General features: G+C 47.3%; 1 protein-coding gene and 1 long non-coding RNA gene across 2 annotated transcripts in view; one reads left to right on the top strand and one right to left on the bottom strand.

Annotated features, from left to right (window-relative positions):
- Positions 1-469: 469 nt before the first annotated feature.
- LOC115551513 (uncharacterized) lies at positions 470-2,387 on the bottom strand. Its single transcript, XR_003978044.1, has 2 exons — positions 1,869-2,387; positions 470-1,763 (listed from the first exon to the last, which is right to left on the bottom strand). It is a non-coding gene; the product is annotated as an uncharacterized LOC115551513 (long non-coding RNA).
- Positions 2,388-6,196: 3,809 nt separating this feature from the next.
- nuak1b (NUAK family, SNF1-like kinase, 1b) overlaps positions 6,197-11,531 on the top strand; it is a 23,941-nt gene continuing 18,606 nt past the window's right edge. Inside the window, exon 1 of the mRNA XM_030365609.1 lies at positions 6,197-7,588. Coding sequence (XP_030221469.1) covers positions 7,316-7,588 — 273 coding nt within the window. The 5' untranslated portion in view covers positions 6,197-7,315. The remainder of the gene's footprint in view (positions 7,589-11,531) is intronic.

Here is an 11,531-nt window from a genome sequence, read left to right as displayed (position 1 = left end):
TTGTTTTTGATTACTTGATCCTCTGGCAAGACCTAGGCCAATTCCTAGGTCTTGGCCTTGGATGGCCTTGGATGAAAAATTATTCGAGCTATAATACACTTTGGATCAGTGTCTGCCTGAGGAGCCCAGGCCCACAAAGTCAATTACCCGTTATTATTGCACTTCATAAGACATAACCGTGTAGAAAAGCTTTCACTGCTTCCCAGTCAGGGATTAGCATGAGAATATTGTATTACCTTTCAAATATAGAGCTTTATACCACGGTCTGCGGGAATACTCGATTCTGATTGGCTGCTGGGTGTGCATTAACTCCTGATATACGGACACCTGGACAAGTAGTTCCGTCAAATTGTCTGTTTACCGTTCTCAATTAATGCGCTATCGTCTATAAAATTAGTAACCATAACAACGGGACCGCAGTCAAAGCCGTTTACAATTTATTACAACACCGCAACAAAATAACAATGAGTGATTTCAACATTTCTTTTAATTTATTTGGAGTATATGACAACTTCGATGACTGGGATGCAGCAGAAGAAAAAGAAATGGAAAAGAGGAAAAGAAAGCAACGGCACAAGGAGTTAACACCGGGAGAATTAAATCAAATAGAAGATGACAAAGATGAGATCAACACCAAAAAAACAACAAAATGGGCAGTTAATATACTGAGAGACTTTCTTGAACAAAAACGAATGGACCCCAACTTGGTAAACTACACCGCTGATGCTCTTAATGAGACTCTGCGGGAGTTTTATGCCGCTGTCCAGTCCACCAAGACAGGAGGGGAGTACAGCATAGCCAGCCTAAGGAGTCTGAGAGCCGGTATTAAACGTTATATAGTTGGCTTCAATATTATAACTGACACCAGATTCAGGACCAGCAATGCCGTGTTTACATCCGTAATTAAACGGTACAGGAAAAGTGGTAAAGATACCAGCCTCCACCATCCCCGTATCTCCGAGTCGGACCTCAAACGTATTAGATCTTCAACTGCACTGTCTCCTGATTCGCCCGTCGGCCTGGTCAGAAAAGTGTGGTTCGACATCCAAATATGTTTGGCTCGGCGTGGCAGGGAGGGAACCCGGGAGCTATCCATGTCATCTTTCATCCTACAGAGAGACGAGGATGGGGTGGAATATGTCAGCCTGGCGCACAATCCCCAAAGCAAGAATCACAAAGACCCGAATGAACTTGAAAAGGAAAACCTACGAGGGTTTATGTTTGCCAGGCCTGATGATCCGCTTTGTCCGGTGGAAAGTTTCAAGAAATATATTGCGAAATGTCCATCAGATGCCAAATCGTTCTACCTCCACCCAAAGCGCACCCTGTCCTCCGGCGTGTGGTACACCCGGGAGCCGATGGGTGTCCACTACCTCGGGAACATGTTAAAAAGAATCAGCGAAGAGGTGATTATGGCTATAATTTTGTATCAGTCCATAGCTACTAAATAGTTTCCCTCCATCCCCATAATATAATAAATATCCTGTCATTCTACATTTCAGGTGGGTCTTTCGCAGATCTACACAAACCACAGCCTCCGAAGCACCGCTGTAGGTCGGCTCTCAGACGCCGGCCTGGAGAGTCGTCAAATAATGTCGGTGACAGGCCATCGATGCGAGAGCAGCCTTCGTGCTTACTGGGCTCCGTCAGTGCAGGAGAGACGAGAATGGAGCCACGTCTTGTCATCAAGTGTCCCGAGAAACAGTGCCCCTGCTGTCCAACACCCTCCTTCACAGGCCGCTATGCCGGACTTGCCTGTAACGCTGTCAAATTGCACCATAAATGGAAACGTCGAATTTAATTTTAAATAAAACAGCTGAACAGGCTAATTAATTGTCAATAGGGCTTGGGTGTCATGAAGTAATTACTTTGCGTGACCGCCATGTTGATGGCCTCCTTTACCGCTACCTGCCGCTGGAACTTCATATGGATCCAAATTATTAATAATGCTGATTTTGTCATTATTATCACCATACCGGTCCCTGGCATCTCTATTTAATGTGTCCCGGTAAATTCCAGATCCTTTTCGGGATTTTAACATATTTTTTCTAGCTATTCTTTCTCAACTCTACTGCTACTTCTCTTCGTTCAACAACGTTATGTCAGAGTTATGTTAACCACGTTTTCGTAGCCATCAACATGGCCGCCACGTCCCACAATGCAACGCGGATCCCACGCCCTATTAATTGTTTGCATGTTTCTTTTAAATAAAAACTACCTATGGTACCTATGCCTACATCCAGTCGGCATGAAAAATGGCATGAATTATGGTTGCAAGCCTCATGAAAGTCGTAGTTATGGTCCGTCCTACGTTTCAATGGAAACAAAACAAAGCTCAGCGGACTATAATACCTCCCGCTACCTCCCGTTCTAAAGTCGTAGCTATGGCCCGTCCTAATTACTGGAGGAGTGAACAACGTTTCCGTTGCATGAGAACCCAACGGGCGTGTAATGGTGGTTCCGGGTATTAGTCAGACCCTCAGGCGTAACCAGGCAAACAAATACCTCCCGCTACCTCCCGTTCTAAAGTCGTAGCTATGGCCCGTCCTAATTACTGGAGGAGTGAACAACGTTTCCGTTGCATGAGAACCCAACGGGCGTGTAATGGTGGTTCCGGGTATTAGTCAGACCCTCAGGCGTAACCAGGTAAACAAATGTATGTTTTGTGGAAAACTTTATATTTGGATTGTAAAACGAATGAAAATATTACTTAAAGGTCTTCAACATGAAAAAGCACGATATGCCTACATCCAGTCGGCATGAAAAATGGCATGAATTATGGTTGCAAGCCTCATGAAAGTCGTAGTTATGGTCCGTCCTACGTTTCAAGGGAAACAAAACAAAGCTCAGCGGACTATAATACCTCCCGCTACCTCCCGTTCTAAAGTCGTAGCTATGGCCCGTCCTAATTACTGGAGGAGTGAACAACGTTTCCGTTACATGAGAACCCAACGGTCGTGTAATGGTGGTTCCGGGTATTAGTCAGACCCTCGGGCGTAACCAGGCAAACAAATGTATGTTTTGTGGAAAACTTTATATTCGGATTGTAAAACGCATGAAAATATAAATTAATGGTCTTAATTTGGTCACCGTTGGTAAGTGACCGTGGTATAAGCGGGATAATGCCCTTCGAGGTGTCCATTATCAGGAATTAATGGACTTCGCGGAGGCAACCGTCCTCCGCTTCGCGTCGGACGGTTCACGCCTCCACGTCGTCCATTAATTCCTGATAATGGACACCTCGTCGGGCATTATCCCTTACATATATTTCATTGGAGGCCCAATCTGACTATTTATTCCTTGCCATTTTAAAGCTGTGTGAGCTTTTGAAAGTGACTAATACCATGTGTATTTACTAATTTGAACATTCTTTCAAGCATTAATTAGTCCTGCTCCATTAGGATATTCAATTTGAAATGAAACCATAGAGCGACTGCGCTTAATCTGTTGGATACGACATTCAAAGCTATGAAGCGATTATGCCGGAGATAGTGACTATAATAGACTTCATGGCCCACTGAATGAGTTAGTGATTAAGCGGTTCACATAATAGAGTTAGGTTAATAAAGGCTTGCAGCAAACAATCCCTTTTCTTATCATTTCCAGTGGTTTTATAATGTGTTGTGTTACAGCATTTGGTCTTTTTTTATTTATCCATAATAATACATTAAAGCTGTCCTCAGTTAGCACTAGAATCTCACGTATGCCTATTGTAATCCGATATCATAACATATATTGACATCTCATTGATTTCTGTATGCACAATCCATTGGGTTTGGATGGAGCTATTTGTTTTTCCCTCTATTTAGGCGTGGTCCCTTTGGAAAGCGATGTGTGGCTTCAGCAGCTGTTGATCCTTAGCCATTATACCCAGTTCAGAGGTTTACCGAGGAGGTCAATGGTGAAAACCTGTTTAACAACACCTTGGCACATGGAAAAAGAAACTAGGAAGGAGGCAGTGATTCACATCTGGAAGTCAAACAAATGCAAACAGCCTCCATGGCTTCTCGTATACCCGGCTACATTTACAGGGAGTGAATTGATGAGTTGAGGGACTGCTGATGTGATATAGTTGAGACAGAGTATGAAGTGTTTCTTCATCCATCAGCGTCAGTTCTTTGCACAGTGTGAGCGACCAAAACCTCATCCTGACCTGTGCTCTTGTCTTATGCTATTCTGATCTAAGGTTTGTGTTGCAGGCTGGGCCAGCTGGCCACTTGACAGTGCTTGTTGCCAATCTTGAACATTGTTATTTTCATTTTGAATGCATGGCCACTCAGAAGTGAAATGAACAGAGATTTGTTTAGCCGTGTGAAACATATAGTCCTGTACAACTTCTGCAATATTTTTGTTTTCCACAATTTGGCCCTTGCATTTTATTGCTATTAGAATTCAAGACGTATCGGCTGTTTGTATTCCGTATCGATGTCAGCTAAGGCATTGGCTATGCATTTGCAATAGAACGTACATATCATATAGCAGGATTTTTTTTTTTTTTTTTATTTAAATAAATTAACTAGATGAATAATGACACTTGGTAACTTTGAGTCGGCCTATCCCTGCATGAACGTCTGGCATGCGTAAAAATTTTTTTTTTGACATTGTGACTTTGATCCACACTGTCATATTTTAGTTGAAAACATACTTGATGGGATTTTGGATGGGATTGTACTGCATTTGTTATCCTACTCAAAGGGGATTCTTTGTCCAATCTGAATTATGTGCCTTTCAGAGATTTCAACAAATAGTATACGATTAATCTTAGCTGTTCTGACTGTATGTGAGCCATCAATAATGTCTGGCTCTCCCACTGACCACAAATGTGCTTTACTTTTTGGCAGTGGTTCTTCTAGGGTTATGTGCAAGAACAACTGGAACTGATCTGGTGGATGATACATTAAAGTCTTGATATGTCCTGCTATATTTGTCTTTCCTTTCCTTTAATGTGAAAATGTAATGTCGACTCAAGTTTGTCCTGGCCTTGTTTCCGATGCTCCGATATTTTACATTCAGCGATGTCTCCACAAGGGGGCAGTGGTGTCACTATTACTGCATACACGACCCAATCCCACAGTTTTACAGTCTGCTATTGCCATCGAGTGCAAATAAGGCCGTTAGATTTCCATCGCCGATACGTTCGTCTATATAACGTACCATATTACAAGGAAAACCAATGACACACATGTTTTAAATGTGTACCAACTGTTGTTGACATCAAAGAGAAAATAGAGGTCATGATCAGATATGTTTGATGCAAACGGGCCTTCGCCGGCAAGTGTAGGCCCACAGTGTCGATACCATCTGATCCCCGGACCTGGGTTGCATCAGGTCACCTCAAAGGGACGCCTGGAGATCCTCTTTCAATAACAGGAGAACAAGCTGGCATGGTGCCGCTTTATTGTCAGATGTTTTGAAACTATTTTTTCTATTTGAAAATCATAATTAAGATTACTTTTGAGTTTCATCTGTGTTGAACCATGGTTGTTCCATGCAAAACAGTGAAAACCCACATGGAATTCAAGACATCAGCTTGGCCCGTAGTTGGAGCCCACAGCAAAATGAGATTAATTAGATAATCCATCGGAGACTCAGAGACTTCTGCATTCCTTGTTATTATGAGGACCAGATGCAAATGTGAATTCATGTACATAAGACACTACAAACACTGGTGGGGAAGTCTATTGGATCATTGCGATACAAGCAATTTTTGTTCACAGATTAGTCATGTTCTGTTTAATGGGATTGCAATAGCCTTGTTTTAGTGATCATCAATGCAGTGATTACAGGAACCATGCTCAGCAGTCCACTGTGTGTGTGTGTGTGTGGGGGGGGGGGGGGGGGGGGGGGGGGAGAGAGAGAGCGAGAGCGTGAGAGAGAGGGAGAGAGAGATAATAATACCCTTTTTGTAATAAATTGTTATAACTTTCATATTTATTATTATCGCTTCATGTATGTTTCATATGCCAATTAAGCTCTTTCATTTTGAGGGAGAGGGACAGGGAGGGAGAGACTGGTAGAAATGGGGGAGAGAGCGAAAGATATAGGGAGAAAGAGAGCGAGAGACAGAGAAGGGGGAACGACGAGAGAAAGAGAGACGGAGAGAGAGAAGAAGGGGGAGCGAGAAAAAAAAGAGAGAGATATCGAGAGCAAGAGCGAAAGAGAGAAAGAGAGAAGGAATGGGGAGCGAGAGAGAGCGAGAGAGCGAGCGAGGAAGAGAGCGAGAAGGAGGATGTGTCTACTAACTCCGCCTCCGGACTCGGATCATCTCGCATTCCTCCTTCTTCTTCGCAGCAGCAGCCCCTCGCGCACCAGAGACCAGAGACACACAGAGAGAAGAAGCAGAAGAAGAAGAAGAAGAAGGAGAGAGAGCGAGAGAGAGAGAGTGTGAGAGAGAGAGAGAGAGAGAGAGAGAGAGAGAGAGAGAGAGAAGGAGCAGTAAAACGACCATGGCACCATTCAGAGCGTCTCCCGTTGAGCTCTCCGATCACCACAGCAGCACCGCATCTCTGGCGTCCACTCGGGCATGGGGCACTGGCATCGCAGCGCAGGGGGTCCAGAGGAGTGACGCTGTGACACCTGGGCTGTGGACAAAATGAGGGTCCGCATCTTCATCCACCACGCCGGTTCCGTCGCTGCTTTTCTCGGGAGGCGATGACGCTGAGGGTTTGGCCTTTTAGTTGTGAGTTAATATGTGATCGGTCGGCGGCGTTTAGAGCGACAGACGTGAACGTGAACGACCAATGAAAGCACGACAGACTACGAGATGACGCCAGACCACTAACTGAGTTCTATAGCACGGATCGTTCTTTTTTGTTAGTTTATTGTACTTATTATAGAGCTGTTAAAGGCTCTCTATCGTCCGCATACATAATACACCTATATATATTTTTTTAGAAAGTGAAAGTTGAGGAGTCGACATGCGGTGTCTTATTCTGAGGACGTGTGAGTCTACACTATAGTCGTAGACCCTGTAGGACTATGAGTTATGTTATTATATACCAGGATGATAGTGCCCGTCTGATGGCTATTCGCAGTTAATCTGACAGTAGACTGGCTATACAAGGCTATTGTTAAGTAAACGTTTGGAAACAATGTTTGTACTCCAAGTATGACCGAACCCAAATGATCTTCCAAGACAATCTGGAAATAATACTTTCCACTAATATATTATCTAGTACGCATTATTCTTTTGTATTTATTTATTTATTAAAACTATCACTAGGCCTATAAGTATTATATTATCGTTAAGAAAAACTAGTTAGTTCGAGCGAGTTTGACCAGTGGGATGTTAGAGTGAATAAGTCCCCTTATCGAGATGGATACCGCGTGTATAGCGGCCCAGCGGGGGTTATCCCGGCCCGGGGCCAGAGCCTCCACGGGCCAGCACAGAGGAGGAGGGGGCGAGCAACCTGTTGGCTCCGACCCCGCTGTAGAGAACACGGCTCACGACGACGGGAGGAGGAACTCTGGCGTGAAGAAGCACCACCACAAGCACAACCTGAAGCACCGCTACGAGCTGCTGGAGACGCTCGGCAGAGGCACGTATGGCAAAGTGAGGAAAGCCATCGAGCGCCACTCCGGCAGAGAGGTGAGCTCGCCACTTGAGGACTCACTCGAGTCCATGTAAACATCTGTCAAGGTCTTTTAAGGTGGTTAAACTCTCTTAGACTGTAGACTGTAATTCATGCACCCATGCACGCCAGCGACGCCCTTGCGCCTAGTCACTCACTCAAAACAAACAGTGGTCCAAAATAACTACTTTGACTTGTTCCGCTCGTATAGGCGCATGCACACTGCGTGTAGGCTATTCCCTCTTGGGGACCCCCCCCCCCCCAGCGGTCAAATGGACCCCTGGGGCCCCCGAGAGTCCGCACTGCACGCGTGCTCATTCCCAGAGCAGCGACCGGATGCTTTTGTGTTGATGCTAAAATCAGGCTACTGATAGAGCGATGCTCCAGTGGCTGCACTGGTGACCCCGGCGAGGCACGCGCTATTAGAGTCAACCCACAGTCTCCTGAAGATATATTTACACCCACGCACATTCAACTGTGCCAAATAGTACAATTTATTGCAGGGATGACCTAGGTTAAAGTTTCATAGGCCTTCACAGTTGCGCAAGCACGGTCAACGATGTTGTGTGAAAGGCTGCAGCATTTGTAAGGGTAATTTTTTTATTTGGCTGTGTGTGTGTGTGTGTGTGTGTGTGTGTGTGTGTGTGTGTGTGTGTGTGTGTGTGTGTGTGTGTGTGTGTGTGTGTGTGTGTCTGTGTGTGTGTGTGTGTGTGTGTGTGTGTGTGTGTGTGTGTGTGTGTGTGTGTGTGTGTGTGTGTGTGCGCGTGCGTGCGTGCATGCGTGTGTGCATGCATGTGAGTGTGTACGTATGAGTAAGAAAGAAAGAAAGAAGGAAAGAAAGGGAGAGAGCGCGCGTGTGCGCGCGTGTGCACGTGAGTGCATGCACCTCATACCGAAAGCTTAACTGTTCTCTGACCTTTGAACTGTCCTTGTCCTTATGCCTCTTAAAACATTTACACGTGTGGCAAAACCGGACCCCCTGCCCCCATTCTGGCAGAACATGACGAACTTTCCATGTGTTAGGAACACTAGCGGAGGGGGCGATGGGGTATAGGTCAACAAAGTACCCCCCCTTCACCCCCCCAATACACACACACACACACACACACAAACATATACACACACACCCACACACATATACACACACATCCACATATACACACACACAGAAAGGTATCTGCACATACACAATCACATACACACACACACACACACACACACACACACACACACACACACACACACACACACACATATACACACACATAAAGGTATCTGCACATACACAATCACACACACACACACACACACACACACACACACACACACACACACACACACACGCACACACACACACAAACACACTTTGCTCCTGGCAACTGCGTGAGTGCCTGACAGCAGACCCTTGAGCCCTCCCTCACAGCTCTCGGCCGGCTTATGGCTCTCATATCAGGGATACCAGCTTGGGGTGAAACCTCCTCGTGTTACAGAACACGTCCTCCTCTGATCCAGTCCGCAGCGTCGTTGTTGATGACTTCACCGCACCCCCTTTCCCTTCGGATCCGACCCGACCCCCAAAGTATTAAAAAATAATAACGTTTATTATTTCAAAAGTGTCGTCTTCGCTTTCAAACGCGTCTCGGCGGAGTCGGGGTGTGTGTCAAGGGTGTATGTCCGCGTTGATCCCATCACACGCGCTTCAAGCCTCGAGCTCGACGTATAGAATCAGTCCTACTTTTAACCGGATAATAAAGCCAAGGTGAACTTCATGACCCCCAGTCATTGCTAAGGGCCTTATCTAGACGGGCTGGACGCTGTTGTTGAGACGGACTGCACTTATATAGTCAGGCTCTCTGTACACTAACAGCCTTATCTCCCCCAGCAGACTGTGGGGAATGTCTGATAGTGGATATATTGCAGGGGGGGGGGGGGCATGGTAGAAGGGGCGGGAGACCGGGGGGGGGGGGGGGTGGTCAGTGCATGTGACACGCCCAACTATACATTGCAGGAGGGCAACGCGACTAGGGTTTATCTGACCTCTGACCCCCGAGGCTCTCCCATGGGGTCCCAAGTCGTAGATGAGGGCGCGGAGTTAGCCTGGTTACCCCCCCCCCCCCCCCCCCCCCCCACACACCCACCCCGCCCAGACCCCCCCACCCACACACTTCTAGGAGGGGACCCCAGTAGTCAGTGAGATGTGGTGTTGCTGAGCGTGGGAGTTGGGGGGAGGGGGGGGGGGGGGGGGGTCAAGGGTCTTGAACGGACTGGTGGGCCTACCGAGAGATGTGTGGTGGTGGTCTGATGCTAAGCACTCACCAATGTGTCAGCGTCACGACGGCCGGAGCCATTACTGCGTCGCGTTAACCTTTAGCAGCTGTGAGTAGCGTTGCTGGGACACAACGCATTACAGCAAGGTTGGACACGTCACTCGCCCCTTGGACACAGGCGTACCGGCTGGGAGGGGCGGTGTGTGTCTGCGTGCGTGTATTGGGTGCTTACGACACCCTCGTTTTGTGATACTGAACGGCTGTTCATGTATATATAAGGTCAGGAGTGTGCATTGTTGTGAAATTGAGTGTGAGTGTGTGTGTGTGTGTGTGTGTGTCCATGCTTGTGTGCCTCTGTTTGTGTCTACGTCTCTGTGTGTGTGTGTGTGTGTGTGTGTGTGTGTGTGTGTGTGTGTGTGTGTGTGTGTGTGTGTGTGTGTGTGTGTGTGTGTGTTTGTGCTTAATTATCTAGCATATTCCGTGGCTTGTAGCATTAGCATTAGCAGTAATAAAGGTTATGGTGGTGACAGCAGGGGACAAAATGACCAGCGACACATGAAAGGCCCGTCCCTGCAGGAAATGAGATTGCAAGGGAAAAGTTAATTTCCTGTAAAGGGCTGTGGTATGATGGTTGGGGGTTGGGGGGTGGTGGTGGTGGTGGAGGTGGTGGAGAGGGTCCCAGATGAGCAGTCTGGATGGGGAAGGAGGGAACCCCACAATAACATCAGCCCAGGGTGTGGGCGTCCCTCGAAGGGCTGACGGAGTCCGGTTAATATGAGCTTAAAGCACCAGATGACATCACTCTGCAGCAATGGATCCACTGGAGGGAGGGAGAGAGAGAGAGAAAGAGATAGAGAGAGAGAGAGAGAGAGAGAGAGAGAGAGAGAGAGAGAGAGAGAGAGAGAGAGAGAGGAAAGCTTCTCCTGGTGTCTTATCTCTGCTATGTGTGTTGGAGTTCATCTGAACCTTTCCTGGTTCCAGTTCAGATGTGAGTTTGCTGGAAATCGTGAATGTCTTTTACTACTCCCATATTCCCAAGTGTGTGTGTGTGTGTGTGTGTGTGTGTGTGTGTGTGTGTGTGTGTGTGTGTGTGTTTGTGTGTGTGTGTGTGTGTGTGTGTGTGTGTCAGTCTCTCTGTCTCTCTGCTTCCCTTCTTCTGACTCACCCCCCGAACGTCCTTCAGCCTTCTATTGTCTCTTTCCCTCGGTCGTCACTCTCCCATTCCCGCTATATTCCCCTCTCTCTCAATCCATGTGCACCTCCTCCCCCCCCCTCTCTGTGACCCCCGCTTCCCCCCCCCCCCCCCCCCCCCCCTCCACCCACCTACTCTTCTCAGCAGATAAACACAATCGGGGTAAGAGGCCGGGGAAGAACTGGTGACTTGTGATACCTCCTCTTATTCTCTCTCCCCTTTGTTCTAACGACCTGAGAAAGCTCTGACCGATGTCAGGCTCCACTGAAGCGAGTCTCGACCACGTACTTCAAATGGCCCCCTCTGTCTCAAGCAGGAGGCGGGGCGGGACTTAACCAGACCTATACCTGGCAGACGCTGGCTCGGGGTTGGTCGGCGGTCTGCTGTGAGTGACAGTAATGGGGGCCCCACTTAAGCGTAGCTGGGTTGGCCAGCCAAGGCAGCTGGCGGGTGGGTGATCAGCAATTCTGTTTAATGATCCACTGTGGGGTCACGGCAGGG

The sequence above is a fragment of the Gadus morhua genome, chromosome 9 (genome assembly GCF_902167405.1).
Source record: "Gadus morhua chromosome 9, gadMor3.0, whole genome shotgun sequence".
Taxonomy (NCBI): Eukaryota; Metazoa; Chordata; class Actinopteri; order Gadiformes; family Gadidae; genus Gadus; species Gadus morhua.
The sequence above is the reverse complement of the archived record's forward strand: the minus strand, read 5'-3'. Positions and strand labels throughout refer to the sequence as shown.